At 39.5% G+C, this 21,783-nt stretch overlaps 1 protein-coding gene across 1 annotated transcript in view; it reads right to left on the bottom strand.

Moving 5' to 3' along the window:
- The window catches only part of LOC308080765 (NACHT, LRR and PYD domains-containing protein 3-like), a 28,098-nt gene that overhangs the window by 3,537 nt on the left and 2,778 nt on the right, over nt 1–21,783 (bottom strand). Inside the window, exons 3-10 of the mRNA XM_080422736.1 lie at nt 20,300–20,581; nt 18,082–18,183; nt 16,265–16,327; nt 12,094–12,153; nt 7,852–9,604; nt 5,329–5,496; nt 3,976–4,122; nt 3,746–3,792 (exon numbers count right to left, since the gene is read on the bottom strand). Coding sequence (XP_080278862.1) covers nt 3,746–3,792; nt 3,976–4,122; nt 5,329–5,496; nt 7,852–9,604; nt 12,094–12,153; nt 16,265–16,327; nt 18,082–18,183; nt 20,300–20,581 — 2,622 coding nt within the window. The remainder of the gene's footprint in view (nt 1–3,745; nt 3,793–3,975; nt 4,123–5,328; nt 5,497–7,851; nt 9,605–12,093; nt 12,154–16,264; nt 16,328–18,081; nt 18,184–20,299; nt 20,582–21,783) is intronic.

The following is a 21,783-nucleotide window of genomic DNA, read 5'->3' as shown; positions in this document are numbered from 1 at the left end:
AAAGTAACAGTTTAGGACATATAGGTTTCCACCAGACAGTGATGATGTGTGAGTTATATGTGTTAAAGTTACAGGATAATACAGTGTTTATGACAAGTTGTACTGACATCACATTGACAACATACAGACAGACAGTGGATGAAACTAACTTATTATTTTGTGCTTCATGTTTAAAATGTTGAAATACCTCCAAACAGACAAGACCTCAAGTCCCCCAAGGGGGCCCGGGCCGCATGTTGAGAAACACTACATCAGGTCACTTGTCAATACAACAGTACAGTGGTGGACAGTAATGAGAAGTGCATTTACTTGAGTACTGTACTTAAGTAAATGTTTTGAGTATCTGTACTTAAAGCTGTAACTTTTCTCTTCTACCCCGGATTTGGAGCCGGTATCCTGCGCAAGTACCATTAAGCTAATAGAGCCTGCCTGCTTGCTCAGGGGATAAATTGAATCTTGACCATCGGGTCAAAATTCGTGTCAGATCCTGTGTCAAGGTGAGACATGACCTTTGACACGATCTAAATGTCTCAGAAGAGCAGGGAGGCAAAATACACATCACATATGTATGCACATATGTGATGTGAGCAATGGGGGTGGTTAAGTTTTTTAGTTGAATTTTGTATTTTTAGTTTTTTTGTTTACCCTGTATGGTGACTCGACTTGGTATCTCCCACTTCTGTTTACGTCCCACCAAACCGTTCATTCATTGGACGCAGTGAACCACGGGACAAAAACCAAATAAACTCCACATTTGTCTTTCATTGTGATTTAAAGCGCACATTGATGGGAACCAGAGGCTGCTTTCATGTTCTTTCACCCCTGGTTAAAGACAATGGTTTAATCCAGAGTGATTTGATAGGTCGTAACCACAGTGGGTCGTACGGTACCAAAATTACAACAAGATATCGGGAGAGAGAGAGAAAAGTTTCGGGAACCAGCAGCAACACGAGGAAAGGCAACGCACATTGCAGAGGAATATGAACTGATTTTGCTTCTCATGATATAGCAGGAATTATGTTGAACAGTTAATAGCGGGTGGCTCTTATAAGAGCCTTTTTTTATGTTTTTGTTACCCCGAGAGGGCACAAAATGGACCCTCAAGGGCCGGCCGTCACAGCGTGTCCCTGCTTTTGCTCGTACAGTGCCAGTTGTCTCCCCCCCGCCAACTCGTGGCCCAGACAGTCCCGCAACACGGCGCTGCTGCTTTGCCAATGTTTATAACAGAGTTTAGGTATTTCTGATTTATATATATTATATTCAGTCCACATATAAATACAATACATATTTTAAACATAATCATCTTTGTCATCACAGTACTTTATAGCAGTCTCTGCATTCAGGCATGCACAGAGACACATTAAGTATGCTTAGCTTTTGAGACAGATGAAGTGTCACAATATATTCCAATGTATATAATTGTATTATGCTTATATCATACTGTACAACACAATAAAGCCAGCGGCTTGTTGTTCACATGTAGGCTACTGTAGGCTACTGTATGACTAGGATATGTGCAATCTCTTACATGTAGTTACTTTATCAGCTGAAGCTCTATAATTCAGCATTATCATTATTATGTCTCTCTTCAACAAACTGAGACAGCAACACTTTTGAGTTAAATGTGTGTTAAATGTGTGTGTGTTAAATGTGTGTGTCAGGGCTGTGAGTGGCCGGCGGGCGGGGGGCGAGAACTGGCACTGTACATGTAAAAGCGCTAGGGACGCGTCACAGGTCCATTTGGTTACACTCCCAGAGTTAAATTAACACGGGTAAATGAGCACTGGAGGGGTCCCTGTGTATATCTGTTGTATGCAGTTCGGCCCGGGAAATATAATATGTGACAAACTGCGAGAGCCCAACATTTTAATGAACAGCAGCAGCTGCCTTTTTCTCTTCATTGAATATTATTGGCTATAATTCATGAACAACTATTCTACCTTTTCACAGCAGTTGGGCTCATTCTGTTTTTCAAAGTGACTGTCCCACTCAGCAGTTATTGATTGTATTTAACATATTAATTTGGAATGAGCAATGCCTCTGATGTGAGGACGAGAGGTGTGCTGATTAGACAGACTGACAGCTGCCGCAGCACTTCATTTAGCCTGCTTTATCCTGTTGGATTCATTCAACATATACAGTATGCTTCATAAAGCCTACAATGTTGCTGGCCGCCACATAATCTAATTATTAGGCTAATATAAAAACAAGAGGCTTCAGGGGGAAATGATCGATCGCTTTGTAACTCCAAGTAAGTTTCAATCACTTTGGTTTATGAACAAAGGTTTGATCTGAAATGGTAGTTGATAGCCTACTGGACACATGGTAATCCACACGGCAGTAGAAAACATTTAGCCTCCCTCCCGAAAGACTGTTGACTTTATTATTTACTGTAGCGCCAATACTGTCTCATCAGAGTCTGTCTGTCTGTCTGTCTGTCTGTCTGCCTCTCTCTCTAAGTAAATGTAGGCTACATTTCAAGTTGTGCAATTTGACTATTGGCTGATTATAACTGGCATAAGGAATTAATAATCAGACTTTGAAGATGACAGAGAGAGAGTTTGAATGGCAGACATCTCTTCAGAATTACGTGCAAGACCGGGTATCATGCATCCTGGGCAGCGTGCCCATAGAGTTATGATATATTGTGTGCGATGCTTAACCGTCCGACCACAAGGAAATAAACTAAAAGGAAACCCCCTTAAATAAAAAAACAAACGGTCCCTAAATCAATAAAGTAACGACAGTAGTTGCTAAAGCTGTCAAATACTAGTAGGGAAGTAAAAAGTAAAAATAATTGCAAGAGATATACTGTAGTGAAGTAGAACCTAAAAATTGTACTCAAGTACAGTACTTGAGTCAATGCACTTTCCACCACTGACTACATTTCCTAATAAGCAGATGGGGGAAGAGTAGCCAAAAACTGTGCTAAAGTATTGTTACTTTAATAAAAACGAATCAAGTAGAAGTAAAAGTAGCCATCCAAATAGTTATTTCAGTAAGTATCTAGTAGAAAGGATACTCAAGTACTGAGTTACTTTTTATGATCAGATTTAATGTTTAAATACTGAGAGCAGAATTTATGTAATCAAAATGTACAAAATATTAATGTGTAACTGCATGTTCAATAGAAATAAACAAAATATTGAATAGCATTATGCAAACTCAAATATGACCTAAACCTATCCCTTTAACCACTTTCAACCTGGAGGAGTCACTATGTTGGGCATGTCATTATAGGCAAAACCTTTCAAAAATAACAAATAGCATATTTATTTCACTCAGTCTGGCCTGTGCCCTGAGATGAGTTTGACACCCCTGATTTAAACCTATATCAACACTTGTTTCATTAGAGAGAAGCTAACGTTAATTAAAGTACTTCTGTTTTGTGTGCTCTTATAGGCCAGAGGGTTTGCATTCAGAGAGGAAGTGATGAAAGCTTTGAGAAGTAGGTACTCTGTAGCTTGATGAATATATCAACCTTAGTGTATAATTTTAGAATCCTACAGTATGTGGACACCACAGGTAGGCAGGGTTCACCCCAATACTAAGCTGGTCATTTGTAATAAAACCCAGGAAGTAAGATTCTGTATTATTTTGGTTAATAGCAATGTATTATAGTTGGGGTTATTATCGTCTTAATTCACAGTAGGATGTGAATGAATTAATGTCACATGCTGCTGTGTATATGAGCTGTTCATCTAAATGCATCAGATTTCACAAATAAAACAGAATACACACTTACACTTCCTCAAGCCTGGTTTCAGCCTCTTCTCTCCACCATGTTCGATACTGGGGGTGAAGGAGAGACAAAGTCAGGCCTGTATATTCTACTACTGTAACTAGATAATAGAAACAATGATTGATAACAATGTTCACCATCAAACATTAAACATTGCTATACATCATCATAGTATGATTTCTATACTCTAAACATACTAGAACACATTTGAGTGGCAGCAGGTCTCTCCATACCAGAGAGCCTCCAGTGGTAGAGCAGAGAGTTGATCAGTGTCTCCTAGGTGATTGTAGTTTAAGTCCAACACTTTCAGACGGGAGTTGCATCTCAGAGCGGAGACCAGATAAGAACAACCTTCCTCTGTGACCAGACAGCCTGACAACCTATAGTGCGAGAGACACACACACACACACACACACACACACACACACACACACACACACACACACACAGTTTACATTCATTTAACTCTGACCAATCTCCCTGATTTTCTATCTACAAAAAAGGGATATTTTAATATGGAACTATAATTGGAGACAATATATTTCTATTAGAACCCACAGAGACACCCATGCAGTGCCAAGTCAGTGTTATGGAGGGTCTCACAGCACACCACTGCTCCAACTGGTCCACACTTTGCACAAATATTGCTCAGTGGTCATTGGGATTGCTGCTTTACGCACCGTTAATGTATTTTGTAAACACGTTGTTACATATACATTTTTTTTTTTTTTTTTGCCCCACATTTTGGCCAGTAGGCGGTCTGTTGCACCATATTTGGTTACATATTGAATTATGTTAATTAGTTGTAGGCTATACCTGATGTAATGACAGCTATCAAATACAACTCACTGATGTCATTCAGAGGGTGACACTGATTACATCCCACATGTTCTTCTAATGGTTTTGATTGTCTGTCAGTGTTTATGTCATTCATAAAATCACTCTGCAAGTGATCCAGACAAGTTCTCTGTTGTCCCAAATGCGTGTACCATTTGTCATTTAATATCATGTAGACAAGGTTACTGAGCACAATCATTTTCCAAAATTGGATTCATTTATTCCCAACTTCTTCCCAACCATTGAACGTTTTTATTGTGGGAAATGAAGATGGAATAACTCACAACTTTGTTTATTCTCCTCTATCTAGCCTATAACTCATTCATTCAAACCAATGTTACATGTGCATGCACACATCATTTGTTTTCCTTGGATTCACAACACATTCTCTAATTACTTTTTCCTTTTCAGAATTAAAACTACATTGCTGCCTACATGTATACAAATACAAATACATGATCAATACAAATTACAGTCAAAGCTGATGGGGACAGTTGGGAGTACAGGGGAGGCTTGCACATAGGAAGGGGCCAAACTTTTTTTCTAGTTCAATAAAATCAATGGTCCAAACTTGTGAAACTTAACAAGTTGTCTTTGCATTTGACAGCTTGATAGATATTATTATACTACATACTATTGTCTGTGCCCCCCAACACACACACAGACCAAAAAAGAAAAGTAATTAGGATAAGCTCCATGTATAATTACTCCAGAATTGTCATCTGTTGAACAGGTTCATGAATACTGACCTGAGGGTCTCCAGTGTACAGTGTGGACTCCCCAGTCCAACGCAGAGCGCCGTCACGCCTGAATCGCCCAGATCATTATTAGTTAGATCCATTTCTTTCAAACCAGAGGAGCTGAGAACTGATGATAACTCCTCACAGCATCTCTCTGACAGGTTACAGCCATTCAGCCTGAAGAAACAGTAGTGATGATGATTGTTAGTATTTTATGAAACATCACATTATACATGAAACATATCCAGTTATTAGTATTAGTGGAAAAACATTTCAGTAAGTATTTGTATTATTTTATCATTACTTCTGAGGATAATAATAAAATCAGTTGAATGGGGGTTATGGTTATCTCCGATTCTGTTAATTTGTTTGTATGTCTGTCTATCTGTTAGTAAAATAAATCATGAACAGATGGCCAAGATTTCATGGAACTTAGAGGGTAAATTCAGTAGACTGCCATGACAAGATGATTAAAGTTGGGATCAAACAGCCTGGCTACTGCTGGCTATTGTGCACATTATATATTATAGATATGTCTGGATTATGGTGTGTCATTGGCACTGCAGCTAGCCACCACAATAATGTATAATACAGAACATGAGCACGTGGTGCTCGCCTTATCCGCTTGTCTAATGTAGCTGGTATGATTGACATCAATTGGAGCTTTACAAACACATACACGCACAATATATTCCACGCACAGACGCGCATTTTCGCGCCTAAAGTAGTTAGGCCGTGACTTTCTTTCTACTAACACTGAACCACCTGCTATCTGTAAGGGTACTGAGGAGCTATGACCCGGGTGTGGGAGGTAACGCTAGCTGAGACCTGCGACCCACACTGACTTCATTTGGGAATTCCACACTGACTTCATCCTTAGATTTTATCACCTTTGCCTTGCAAGTTGTTTGTCTCAATTGTGTTGATTTAAATATTTTTTGTTATCTTACCTCCGACTGTTGACTGTTGTATTATAGTTACTATAAAAGGAAAGCAGTCAGTCCCTAGTCAGTGCAGTGTTGTGTGTACCAGGTGTGCGTGCAGCTGTGCACCACGTTTAAAACACTGAACGGACAGACAGACAGACAGACAGACAGACAGACAGACAGACATAAGAAGAACAAAAGCTTTAGCTGCTGTTTGTGATTGTAAATATAAATATTTCCATCCCCCATAGCAATCCACACAGACCGAAGATAAACGAGGGAAGAAAAACAGGCAGACAGAGCTTACATGCATCCCCCTAATCATTCTGATTAATGGATGTGTTTGATATTGAATCGGAAGCCTTGTAATGTTATTTAGCGTTTTTTTGGGGCATGGTTAAATCAATACATTTTATTTCATGGTCAGTCACTTCATCCTGCCACTGTATAATAGTTGGTCAAATATATTAGCCTTCCCAAACGGCAGTCTCACCTGCCTTATATGCACGCACACAGAAAATGTATAATAGTCTATGTAAGAGCAAGGTTCCTAATTTTCTTGGATAAGTGAACTAGTTTAAGAGTGCCAATGATTAAAAAAAAATGTTTCATCAGCCCTCGGAGAGATTACAGCCACTCAGCATGAAGAAACATTAGTGTTCAAATCAATTAACTACTTTAACAAACAAGACAGTTTAACAACATTTGAGTACATCTGGGGTCCTATCACGGGTCATATTGACTGCTGTGTGACTGGTCTGCTTTGTATAGGCCTAATTGTCTCCGCCAGGCCGAAGGCATGGCGAGAGAGTATGTTTTGCACCCTGTCCGTCCGTCCTTCTGTCTGTGAACAGCTAATCTCCGGCACCGTTGGCTTGATCGTAGCGAAACTTTGCACACACACTCCCTGGATGCCAATTCCGAACCTCTGCCCCAAATGTTTCCACAAATTTACCACTTTAACCCCTCCATCGCTATTTGGTCATTATTGGCGAAAACTATTTTCAGAAAATGCAAAAATAGACGATCTACAAGCCTACAACAAGTCACGAAGCGACAGGCAGTAGATCTGCTATTTCTACCATTTGTGATTTGCTATAGGACTTAAGTAGTTAAATTATTGTATTTACTTTCACATAACATTAAAAAAAATGACATTAAAGGCCACACCATGAATTTCATTTTTTTTTGGGGGGGGGGGTATTTTTTGGGCTCCCCAGTGTCTCTTGTACCCCAAAAAATATTTTTTTTTAACATTCAGTCATTCATTCTCATTTCAGAGATTTTCAGAATGGGCGTGTCTGAACAGGCCATTTCAGAATGGCAATGCAAGTGACATCACTTGCCTTGCCATTGCATTGATGATGGCCAGACAGAATTGCTCAGTAGCCCCCCCTGCCCAAAAGGACGTTTTGGTATTGCAGCTGAAAGTGCTGTATAAGCCAGAGACAATTGACTTGGGATGAGTATATTTGAGTGATGATTTAGGCTCAAACCTTTTGAAAAAGGTTTGAGGGACATACACCATATGATATTAAATATCAAATATTTTTTTTAAATTCATGGTGTAGATCCTTTAAATGTATCCAGTTATCAGTTCACCTACAGAGCTCTATTGGAGGCTTTGACCACTGGCAGCAGCCCCAGAAGAGCCTTCTCTGAAGGATAGTATTTCTTCAGGTCGAACACATCCAGCTCCTTTCCTGTTGACAGCAATATGAAGACCAGAGCTGACCACTGAGCAGGAGAGAGTTCTTCTGTGGAGAGGCTTCCTGAGCTCAGGTACTGTTGGACCTCTTCCTCTAGAGAATGATCATTCAGCTCATTCAGACAGTGGAACAGATTGATGCTTCTCTCTGGAGAGGGGTTCTCTCTGATCTTCTCCTTGACGTACTCGACTGTTTCCTGATTGGTCTGAGGCATACTTCCTGTCTGTCCCAACAGTATTTGTAAGAGAGTCTGATTGGTTTCCACTGAGAGGCCCATCAGGAAACGGAGGAACAAGTCCCAGTGTCCATTTGGACTCTGTAAGGCCTTGTCTACAGCACTCTGGTAGAGGTGTGTTGTCTTAGATCTAAATAGCTTGGACCACATGGAGGTTGACAGTAGGTTGACACCGGTATTGATGAATGAGACAAAGACATGAAGAGCAGCCAGAAACTCCTGAATGCTCAGATGGACAAAGCAGAACACCTCTTCCTTGGCCCACCCACCCTTTATCTCTTTAAACATCTGTGTGAACACTCCTGAGTACACTGCTGCATTGATATTAATGCCACACTCTTTCAGGTCTGCTTCATAAAATATCAGGTTGCCTTTCTCCAGTTGTTTATAAGCTAGTTTTCCCAGAGACAGAATGATCTGATCTGGACTACAGTTAGGATACTTGTCCGTTGTCTGTTTGAACTGAACCAACATAAAATGGATGTACATCTCAGCCAGGGTTGTTGGCAGCGTTTCTTTCCCCCCTGTTTTCAACATGTCCTCTAGAACTGCAGCAATGATCAAACAGAAGACTGGGATGTGACACATGATGTGGAGGCTTCGTGATGTCTGGATGTGTGAGTAGATTCTTCTGGCCAGGCCCTCATCATCACTGAATCTCTTCATGAAGTACTCCTCCTTCTGGGGGTCATTGAACCCTCTCACCTCTGTCACTCTGTCAACATACTCTTTAGGGATCAGAGTGGCTGCTGCAGGTCGTGTGGTTATCCAGATGCGAGCAGAGGGTAGCAGGTGTCCACTGATGATGTTTGCCAGTAGCACGTCCACTGAGGTTGCCTTTGTTTCGTCAGTCCATGTGTTATTGTTCTCAAAGCATAAAGGAAACCTCCACTCATCCAGACCATCAAAGATGAACATAACGTTGGAAGTATTGAAGCTGCAGATTCCCGCTTCCTTGGTTTCACCAAAAAAGTGATGAATAAGTTCCACTAAGCTGTATTCCTTCTCCTCCTTTTGTATCAAATTCAGCTCTCCGAAAGTGAATGGAAAGATGAAGTGGATATCCTGGTTGCCGTTGTTTTCTGCCCAGTCCAGAGTGTATTTCTGAGTTAAGACTGTTTTACCAATGTTAGCCACTCCCATTGTCATCACTGTTTTGATTGGTTCATCTTGTCCAGGTTTAAAAATGTCTTCTAATTTGATTGGTCTGGCTGGTTTCCTGGATGCTGTTTCAATCTGTCTGACCTCATGTTCCTGATTGACCTGTCCACTCCATCCCTCTGTGATGTAGAGCTCTGTGTAGATCTCATTCAGAGGTGTTTTTTGTCCTTCTTTTGTGATCAACTCCAACATACACTGAAACTTCTCCCTCAGAAGCGACTTAAGTTGTTGTTGCCACTCAGCAGCAGGAGTTTCTAAATGACAAAATAACAGAGGACATCAATAAGTGCATGTTATGGTAAATGTGTTTCTCAAATGAGAGGTCTTGGTGTCAGATTATATAATACATTGACAATGATGAACCACTTGAGCCTTATATAATTTATCATACTTTAAATATCTGCAAGCTCACAACATGGGGCTAGGCGTTGTGAGCTTGTAGATCGGGTATATTCGCTATAAAACCAAAAAACAACAACAACAGTAGTAGTTAAACAACAGTTGAAGATTCGGGCTTCCTATTGTTATTTATAAAATATATATACATTTTCTTATTCATCTTTAGTATTATAATATCACAATTAACCACTTAAACCCTATATATAGTACTTAGGGCGGCTTCACACTATGGTCTCGGGTGCGCACTCCAGACCGCTTGGCAGGTGTCGCGCTAGTGTGAATGTTGCGTATCGTTCCCCGAAACGGATCACCGTTCCGTTCCCGAAACCACCTCCGGAGACAGTCTCGGATCCGGATCATGCGTATTTGGGTACGGTACGCTGCAATGTGAAAGCAAGCGTACCGTTAGACGGAAGTGGCCCGCTATTTGTAATAGGTGACGGTATATAAACTCGACAAAAACAGTCAACAAAAACACGTCGCAGATCAATCCACAGGGGTTCAACCATGGCCGGATCCCGCAGTTAATTACTGACCGCCGCTCCCTCCCGCAAGAAAAAATTAAATCCCATTCTGTCCGCGTCATCCCACAGGTTCATTTAACATTTACTACCGCCGCATCCCGTGGGTTAATTTCATCATTATATTATAAAATGAACCCGCGGGATGATTAAAGATTTAGTACCGCATCATTCCGCGGGTTAATTTTATCATTAAATGACCAAATGAACCCGCGGGATGATGCGCTAAAACCCTATATATATATATATATATATATATATATATATATATATATATATATATATATATATATATAAGTATATCTTGTGGATATCTTGTGGAGTTTCAGGTACTATGCATCCCAGAAATATATAGCTTATAAGGCTTTGTAATTTGAAATTTGTAAGTAAATATGGTAACTCATTTAGATACGTACGGCCTACGTAGGTTTATGGTTTCCCAAGGACTATAGCCGTTTCACTCATGATGCAATTTCTCTTTCATAACAGATACATACATGTGCCAGATAATCCCCACACCAAGAGAGTAAAAAAAGAAAAGACGTTGGATTGATGTACTTTATTTAGACATGAGACATGAGAAACAGTACATGGAAGTACAATTCATAATACAAGGTTTCAGTCATTCAGTCTGACTTCACTGTATAGGCTACTATAGTTGCCTATTCATAAATGATATATTTTTGTACTTAAGCTGTCGTGAAAGTTTATAATATTTAGAGAAATTTAAAGTTTCAAATACAAAAGTAGTAGTAGTTGTGAAGGTTAGCAAACTGGACATTTAGAATGAATGTTTCCTGTATCCTCATCTTGCGCTAATGCACACAAGTGTTTCACCAGGTTTTATTTGTGTTGTTTCTCATAAGCGTACATCCATTGTCCGTCAACAACACAGCAGTCTGTGCCTTGACTTCTGTGCGCTCACTGCGCTGAGCGCTCAGTGCGTTGACTCACTCCCCAGCCGCAACCCTATATTTATGCGCGACCAGCACAAACATTGTCGCATAGTTGATGATGTCTGTGTCCACAGGGGAACCACTATGTGCATGCCGCCACCTATAGGATCGGGGGTATATATGCAAGTGTTCTCTGGTGCGCAAGGATCTTGGCCAATGTGAATGCAGGCCAGCTGGTAGAGGCCATTCGTTCTCGGGAACGGTTCGAATGCAAACGGACCCAGTGTGAAGCCGCCCTTAGTTGATAGGAGTCCCTCAGGGCTCCATAGTAGGCCCACTCGTTTTCGCTCTAAACTAAATATCTTCACAGAAAGTAGCTAATACAAACTCACAACATGCCACACTGCAACGTGTTATGAGCTTTAAGATTTGCTATTTTCCACTGAATTTACGCCCCAAAATAGGGACACTAGGTTCAAGTTGTTTAATCACAGTGAATATATTATACATTTAGCCAATCAAGAGAGAGAACCCTACAAATATAATTTATCAGCTATAATTGTATAGTGTTCCAGTTCCAATTGTCATCATCAAGAAATTCATCACAATTCATCATCATGAAATTACACTTGTTTATCCTGTATGAGTTGTCAGGAGTTCTCAAGAGTTTGTCTGACTGCTGAATTGTTACTAGTCCACACCATGGAGGACAGCAGTACAGTGTCCTTGTTTAATGTGTTGTTGTTGTTGTTGATAAAATAATAACAGCACAATCAAATAACACTTTTGGTGGTAAACTTTAAAATAAAACCCATGTTATTGTGGATTCTAAATAAAACCAAAACTGAAAACTGTTTAAACATCAGTTAAAATAATAACATAATAATAAACAATAGATTGGCAGTAAGAGAAGAGAAACAGACATACCAGGTTCTAGATCACTGTTCACGTTTGATGTTGGAACAACTCTTGTTCTTAGGGGAATTCCTATACAAACATGCAAGCAAAAGCACACGCACACACAACATATACATACCACACAGAGACACAATACAAATGTCAGCATGAACAAATGAGAAGCAGTTCTCTGAGTATGATGCTAAATTTGGAGCTCTGCATCCAGCAGAAATACAAGTTAATTAAAAAAAATAAAACACAGAATAAACGTTGTTCCTCATGAAGAAATGTCCTTTTATCAGACCAGTCTCCATGTGGAGGTCTGAGCACAGGACCTGTCCTCCTAAACATGTCTTCAAATATCTGCATTTGTGATGCACATTTGATCAAATAAAACACAAAACAACCATGTTTTATGAAAGCTCTGTACAATTAATTTTGAGTGATGTTGTTTTTGTTGTTGTCATCAGAGTGAGATGGCAGCAGTCAAATAAGAAATACATAGAAAAACATTTACTATAGTCACTTGTGCATTTTATAGATAGAAACCATTTGCTTTCATTTTTTCATCAGTGGCTGCATCATCAGAATACAGAGAAAAGATCAGTTTCATTTCACGTTGTTACAGTCAAGTTATGAAATCAACACCAGCTTCATTTTAGGGCTGCTGCAACTATCAATTATTTTCTTTGCCTATTATTCTAGAGATTCCTTTTGTAATTAATCTAATAGAAGGGCATTTTTTTAATATAAATGTATTTTTTTAATACAGCAACAACCATTATTTTATACTTCATCGCACAACAATGTTGAAAATGGCAGATCTACAAGCCCACAACGCTTCATGGTGCATTGTGAGCTTGTAGATCTGCTATTTTCACTATTTTTTGTTTGTATGCTTTGAATTGCTTTAAAATTTTCATCTGTAGCCTAATACGCCCAAAATAGGGATAAATTATTAATCAATTATCTTTTATTAAATGATTGATTATTGATTATGTTTTATAATCGATTAAATTGATTAGTTTGATTAACTGTTGCATTCCTACTTCATTTGTTGTTGGTTTTGCCATGTGAGGAGACGACCCATATGACCCAATGGACTGTCAGATATACCAGCCACTGAAAGGTCACTTCACACTACTTTACTACTCTGTTTTATCACCTCTGGGTCCATATTTATCAAGCCTCTCATGGTAGGAAAGTGCTAAGTGCCCAACAAGGTGATCCTACTTTAAGACACAGGAGGAGGAGCATGTTGTTAATATTCATTTGTTAGGATGGAGCTCCTGTCTCCACCAGAATGTAGGAGAGCTCAAGAGCTGATCTTACATGTTAGGAGTAGTTCCCAGCAGATGTGGTCACATTCTGAGGACGAACAGATGTGTTGCATGGGAACACTTGATAAGATCAAGATTATTCAATGACTTTTGTACATCGTTTGGGTAAATATGGTCCTGATTAATGTTATAATAAATATTCATAGGAAAACTAAACTGGAAGGACCATTTATGTCTGCTCCCCACATCTCTGCTATGATTGTAGCAAATAGTCTTGCTACACACCACACACACACACACACACACACACACACACACACACACACACACACACACACACACACACACACACACACACACACACACACACACACACACACACACACACACACACACACACACACAGATCATTGTCCCAAGCACAGATGAAGATAAATATGTGAATTGAAAAGTGATACCACAAAGTGGTTGTGGATGCAATTAACTACATGATCCTTGATGTTGTGGCCAAATGATCCGGTATATTTTTTGGTGGTTGGTCTGCTTTTGCAAATTGTAAATCAATGAGATTTATTTATACATTTTGGCAAACACACTTTTGCCTATAACCATAGGCTATTTAGTTTAGTATATTTGTTTTATGGGGGGGGGGGGGGGGGGGTTCCAGGGGAGTCCCCAGCAAAAGTATAATATAAGTCACAATCATTTTCACCACTTTATCCATTATTTTATACTTTGGCTATTCAAAAATAAGCTCATAGTGCATCACCTCATGATGAGCTTGTAGATCTGCTATTTAAAAAAATTGTGAACTTGTGCAAATCTTTGAATATATATATGTTTTAAAGCGAACATTTTTAACTCAAATGTTTGCTTCTGGGGGTCCCCCTGGAACAAAATATTTTGAAATGGGGGTCCGCGGCCAAATACATATAATTTTGGGTGGTCCTTGACATGAAAAAGCTTTCAGCACCACTGATATAGCAACATAATTTTTTCAGAAAACTGAAGACATTTTGTAGAATCAGTCTCAGGTATTAATGGGTTAAAAAGAGTCTTTCATTGTCAAGATCACACAGCTCACAGCCTGTGAGGCATCACCGCTTTGTTGAAATATGCAACAGTGTAGTGACAACAGCTAATCAAACTAATCGATTTAATTCATTATAAAAAAAGTTGATAATTGAATAAAACAATAAATTAATGTCATTATAGGTGTAAAGTTTCAAAAATAATTGTAATAGTGGGAATAGCAGATCAACAAGCTCACAACACATCGCGATGCGACGTGTTGTGAGCTTGTAGATCTGCCATTTTCACTATTTTTGCATGACACTGACCGTTGTGTGTTGAAGTATAAAGTTATGATTTGTTGATATATAACGTTTCTCAATTAATGGATTAATTGAAAAAGTAATCGATAATAGCTAAGAAAATAATCGATAGTTGCAGCACTACAACACTGTGATTACTAACAACACCAAGTATTCTCACTTTATAGCAACTCTCTGATTGAATAATTGATGATTGGAGGTTAATTATGAACACACACACATCATGTGTTATGGTTGTTATGCTCATCCCTATGGATACTATTATTATTTTCATTATGAAAATGATATTTATAAATATTATTATGGGAGTCCTGCACACTGTCTTCACTTAAAACAGAAATAGTTTAATGAAGATACAACGTTTCAGTCACTCGGACTTTCATCAGGTATGATATGAAACGTTCATCTTCATTTAACTATTTATGAAGCATAGTGTTAGTTCATACAGAGCATAGGAGTCATACACGTCTCAGCTGTAATCAGCTGTCAGTCTGCTGATTGTTTACAATCAGCCTAGCTTCCTACTCTCCAATCACAGCTATGCCGGTCATTACTAAAGGAGCCACACTTCTTTACACTCCAATCAGAGCTCACGCACTTTACAGAGCGGCTCCTTTAATTAGGGTTTCTCCATTCACTAGATCTCTGCTTCTCTTGCTGCTTGCCACACGTCTGCTGCAGTGTTGCCAGGTCTGCTTGTTATAAGCGACTTTGGGCTTGTTTTTCTGTAAAGTTGCTTGTAAATATTGGTAGTTGCGGGTTGCTTTTTTTTTTTTAAACCTTTGGTTCTCAAACATTTTCATGCCAAGGACCCCCAAATTAATGTGAATTTGTCCATAGACCCACATCAGAAATTATAATTTTTGCCAGGGACCCCCGTATCAGATTTGTGTTAAAATGTTTCAAAAGATATTCCATATTTTCCCTTGTTTTGAAAATAGTAGATCTACAAGCTCACAACGTGTCACATCATGAGCTTGTAGATCGGCAATTTTCAAATAGCTGACGTATATAAGTTTGAAGATTTTTGGGCTTGTTTTCATAGACCTGTTTGCTTATTTCTCTCACAAATCTGGCAAGACTGGTCTGCTGCTGCTTTAGCTGCCTCCTCTACCCCAGCCTCCACCTTTTGATCAGAGTCTGCCATAGGCTCAAATACTATTGGGATTGTATGTCTGCTGATTCAAGTCAATCTGTCAATGTATTGCTTAGGCCCGCTCTTGTATACCTGGGGGGTTTTGCTTAGTATTCCCTGATTTTGCTCAGCATGCTGCTAAAACAAAATTTAGGGAACATCCCAAGAGCGGAGCCATTAACACCAAGTTTAACTGTATTCCACTTGTTCCAGTAAATGGTTAAATCTATGTTGACGTGAGTGTTCCTGACTGAACTGCTGTAAGTGAACACAGTTTGCATGGACTCCCCTTTTTTAAAATCTCTTCTCAAGTTCATAACTCCTACTTATTACCTGTCCATTTCTTTTTCCAGGACTTTTTCTACTAAATTATTATTATTATAAATTAGTTGGAGGTTCAACTCCAGACCAAGTCACATCACAAACTGCACAAATAAAGTTCTCACACTCACCTTCAGGATCATCCAAAGGCACAGGCTCAGACCCACGTGAAGAAAACATCTTCTTTATACGACCTGAGATGAAATTGAAACAGTGATAACATAAAAGTGATATTAGGTTTCATGTGCACGTACAAATGTTCTTTCTTAATCATTATTAATTAAATACAGTTTTTCAGGAACTACATACTACAGATCCGCAAACCAGGTTATAGAATGTTCTGTATCAGAGACATGCAGAGGGATTTGGAGAGGCAGGGGCTGGAATTTCAAAAGGGCACCTATTGCTGGCGCCGGCCGGATGTCTTTTTTTTACATTTCTACCCAGATTTAGAGGAATATCTCATTTTAAATTAACACTATGAATCAAGGGTTATACTGAAAAAAATAACTCCACAAACATGAACAATATTAATACAAAAGTTACTGTCACTGATGATCTATATGAGCAATTCAGCATATTACTCTACAACAGTGGGACACAACCTTCTTGCCCTGATCACATTGACAAAAAAACTATCAGAACAGCCACAACAACCACCCAGCCTGCCCTAACAATCCAGTATAGCCTTAAATTACTGGTTAACAATGTAAAATGAGCAGTTTCAGTTATTAAGTATTTAAGTAGCCTTAGATAAAGCAGGGTTCCTGCACCATTTTGAAAGTAAAATGTAAGACTTTTTAAGACCCTTTTAAGACCTCAACAAATGTAATTTAAGACCCAAATAAATGTCGCAACAATGTTTTCCTATTGAAATTGGCTAATGGGAGTGCAGGCCAGCGGGTGGTAAAACTCATTAGTCCATTAAGACCGGGAACGCATCTGTCATTTTAAGATTTTTGGCTATTCAAAAATAGGAGATCTACAAGCTTATAGCGCGGCACCGAGTGCCGCGCTATAAGCTTGTACATCTGCTATTTTTGAAAAATCGTTTTGAAAATGTTTGCAAATCTTTGAACATGCATTTTTTAAAGCGAACATTTTTAACTATGTTACAACTTCTGGGGGTCCCTGGAACAAAATAGTCCACGGCCAAATACATATAATTTTTGATATATATATATATTTTTAATCAAAGGCTGTGAGTGTGTTGTTTACTGTATGAGCATATTACAGATTGATTCTCATCTTATCTCTGGCTGGTAATATAAAATAAATATCACCCTTTTTAAAATAGACATTTGCATTTTTCTAGATCAGGCCTTTAAAAATCAATAAAATGAGTGTGTCTCAAGCATTAGGGTGTGTGTGTGTGTGTGTGTGTGTGTGTGTGTGTGTGTGTGTGTGTCCTACATCAGTGGTTTTCAAACTTTTTCATGTCAAGGACCCACAATTCACAGAATTCACAATTATTAGCCCGCAGACCCCCATTTGAAAAGATAAGCCAAGGACCCCCATAAGAGAAGATTTTTACAGCTCTCCCTGGTTTTCCCAGTGCCCCCCCCCCCCAGACAATTAACAAAAATAAAATGTATAGGTTAATCAAATATCAAATATGTGGGCCCCTCTACTCTGTTTTTTGAGGCCTTGACAAGGGCTCATGGGGCCCTTCAAGCTCCCCCAGACCCCAATGGGGGGTCCATTGCTACACGTGCACAGGGCACCACGAAGGGCTAATCCGCACGCACACGCACACGCGCACAGCCGCACACACACACACACACACACACACACACACACACACACACACACACACACACACACACACACACACACACACACACACACACACACACACCAATATTTGGCATTGCATGTAGCTGTTGAGCAGTAACTTTGCAAGTATGTTGTATGTTATGTGTAACTTAAAATCAGTAGAGAAACTTACCACGATATTTCACACCCAGCATCAAACCCACTGCAAGGATGAGAGCAACAATAATGCCTCCAACAATCCTTCCCACAGGTGTCTGCTTCACAGGTTCAGGTTCTTAGGAGACAAAATAAGCAATTATATTAATGGGTTTAATTTGCTTTCAATGAACTTAACAAATAAAAAGGTTGTAAGCATAATAATAATAGCCTACATTGTGTTGTAATATGTGTAAAATGTGGTAGCCTAGCTGGGTAGGGAGAAAATAATATGACATTGACAGGAACTAAAATAAAAATGTAGTTCAGTGAAGTCAACCGAGCCAGGCTACTGGCGGCTTGTAGGTTTGTCTACATATTGTTGTTGATGAAGATTAACATGTCAACATGTTCTGGTGTCAATTTGTGTGCCTAATGTACTAGCTTATTAGCCAGACTCACTCATTCCGATCAGTTGACAGAGTTAGACCTTCCAGATCAATGCAGACCAATCAGCTGCAAGTCTGAAACTTCTCTACTGTGTTATGGTACCTGCCTGAGTGTGTTTAAAATAATTATGTCTGTTCCATTATTTAAACAAATGACGTCAACTAAATGCAGAGCATGTATTTATTATTCTTTAAATCATGTCTTACTACTTCAACCACGCAGCATCAATGGAGGCATCAAGCACATTGGGCCTCATTCACTAGGCTTCATGGGTACGCACAGATTTTGTACTCATGAGCATATCCGCACCCTGCCACATAGAACAGAGTCTGATTCATATTGCTTTTTTGTCCGTGGATTGTGGCAGACGTACATTCAAACTCATGTCTGCTCAGGGGCAGACTTATATGCCTCAAACCATCATGAGATTCATCATGAGATGCACCTGGATCCGCAAAAATCAAGGCTCTGCACCCCCTTTCATGAATCACACGTCAGACCACACTTTACACTCTAATATAGTCGAAAATGTACGAACAGCTTAAGGGTCATTTTTGGTCTGACCTAAGTCTCTTAGTAACAGAGGGGGCGACAAAAATGGGGTATTGTCCATCGATTCCATCATCAGTCATCTGGCGCTCAATACCGCAATACCTTTGTGGACCTTTGTCAACTGTAGGGGCAGCAGTCGTGAAAAAAGGTAGCAAAATAAACTTTTCCCTGGCCCCTCTTCCCTCTTTCCTATTAGGCTAGCGGGCTAATACTAGCTGTTACCAAGTGAGTTTGCAGTCATAGCAGCTGGAATCTGTCCTTGAAAAACCTGTCCTACCTTATTTGTTCAGTGTGTGGTAAGCTACAGTACAGTACAGTACACACTGGATACAGTCTACACAGAACGTGTCTGCCCTCTAGCGGACAAATAGGTATATAGCCTCTTGCAGTGGTGGCTCCTGGCAAATATATATATATATATAAATATATATATACATATATATGTATAGAAGCTAGTTAACTTGACATTGTCATGTCGCATTTTCTAATGTAATTTACCTATGTGCAGAGTCCAAATACAGTATGTGTTTAGTCTCTGAATGGATAAAATTGGTATCCCAACTCTGTTGAGAGCTGGAGAGACCCCTGTTACTGAACAAATACTCTATAGCAGGGGTGGGCAACTTTGATGATGAGAAGGCCACTATATTTCCACGCTCACTCCAGAGGGCCACATTGCATACTGTCGGGCCATTTTATGTCACACAAAAGTATAGCAAAAATAGCCAATCTACAAGTTCAAAATGTGTCGCAGTGCGACATGTTTTGAACTTGTAGCCTGTTGCCCATGTATGCTCTATACCAATGATTACTATCAGAATAGAGCTCCAGGGTGGGGGTGGGTTATCAGTGAGAACAGTCATAAAACAGGTTTATCAAGCTGTGGGCTAGCAGACAGGAGCACATTGAGAATGCATCGAAATGGCTGTATAAATGATACTTAGTGAATGAGGCCCAGAACTGATATTCTGAATTCAGCCTCATAAGTTACATGACATGCCACATTCTGTTCCAACAATGTAAAGTTAGTTAAAGTTGGGTCAATTAATTAAATATAGTTACATTGTTGAATTGAATTGAGCAATTGAATTGAATTCAACTGTTGAGAGGGCACAGGAGACAACAAGAATTACCAACATGTTTCATCAAAGTGTCTTCTTCACTGTGCTTCACACAGACACACAGGAGTTTTATGATTTGTCAAAATGGCAGTGTTGGATCGATTTCTACACATCGTGGAGTAAACTACATACCTTTGTAAAGCAGGTTGTCAAGGGGATCACTCTGCTCCACACTGAACATGTTTTTCATTTCACAAGAGAATGTTTTAACCTTCTTCCCTTCCTCATTGTTGAAGATAATCAACTGATTAGAATTCTGTCCAGAGTCAGACACCATCCATTCCCCTTCATCTTTCTTCCAGAGATAGGTGACCGGACCTGACTCTCTGATGTCTCCAACACAGACCATTGTGCAGCTGGTAGAGTTAGATGCACACGGTGCCCTGATAGCCAGAAATGGCTTTTGGACTCTCTCTGTTGGGGAAAAAGAATGAACACAGCTCAGAATTACTGGTCAAATGGTCTTACATTTTGATGAGGAAAACACATGTTGGCTGTTTGATATTCCTCAGGTAATGGTTATGGTACAGATACACATAGGGGGAGCAAGCAGCAAGGTTATTATTACAGTTTGAATTTTTTTATACTTCACATAATTTTTCTATGGAAGCATTGTAAACAATTTGAATCTGCTGCATAAAAATTAAATTAGACCAGACGAAAGGCAGCCATTTCTAATGTAAAAGGATTGTGGGATTGAAAGCAGAGCGGTCAACTTCATGCAAATGAGAAGCTAATTTCACAGAAATCACACAGGGTAGCAACCACATAGCAACCATCCCACTTGAGATTAATAGATGGTGCGTTCTTTTTCTTTTTTGGTGCTTATTACCCCTTTTTCCCCAATTTAGTTGTTATGCCAATTGATTCCTCCCCACACACATGTCTGTGTTGTCACTGCTGTTGTATCCTACTGACTCACCTACCAGTGAGGAGCCCCCACCGGGAGGACATAGGGCCTTCGTCCTACTCCTCCCGCCCAACACTCCCTGCTGACAGGTGCCACCCCAGCCCGTAGGAATACCTGCAGTGACAAATATCACCCTCCCCGCCTGGCGTCCCTCCCGCTCGCGGATCAATTGTGTTCGTATAGACGCTCGACAAAGGCAGATGCACCAGGGTGAATTCAACCCACAACCTCTGCGGTGGTGGGCAGGGACTTTACCACTGCGCCACCCGAGCAATGGTGTGTTTCATTGAGGTGTTTCTGTGTGCCAGCATTAATTTGACTGTAGAGGAGTTTTCCATGCTGGTATAATACCCACAAGTAATATGAATTACAATTTTATATTTTAAACCCACCAAGACCCATCAAGGTATATAACAGTTTGGCCGATGCATCAGCCATTATTTGACAACATCGGTATTGCCAATGTTGTACATTTCAAATGTGCTCAAAAATAGAAGATTTACAAGCACGCATCCCAACGCAGTATGAGGTTGTAGATTGGGTATTTCTTAACTTTTTAGAATATGGCATAAGATAAACAAAATAAAGTTCAGTTTATGTATTTTCTTTTCACAGTAGTTGTTTGCTTCTTCATTGTAAAGTTAAATGTTCTCTTCATATTAGAAGTTTAATACTTTTCTCAAATAAAAACTTTAATTATGTTTTT

This window comes from Gymnoscopelus braueri (genome assembly GCF_963280865.1).
Source record: "Gymnoscopelus braueri genome assembly, chromosome: 24".
In the NCBI taxonomy this organism is placed as follows: Eukaryota; Metazoa; Chordata; class Actinopteri; order Myctophiformes; family Myctophidae; genus Gymnoscopelus; species Gymnoscopelus braueri.
Note: the sequence above shows the minus strand (reverse complement) of the source record. Positions and strands in the feature narration are given on the sequence as shown.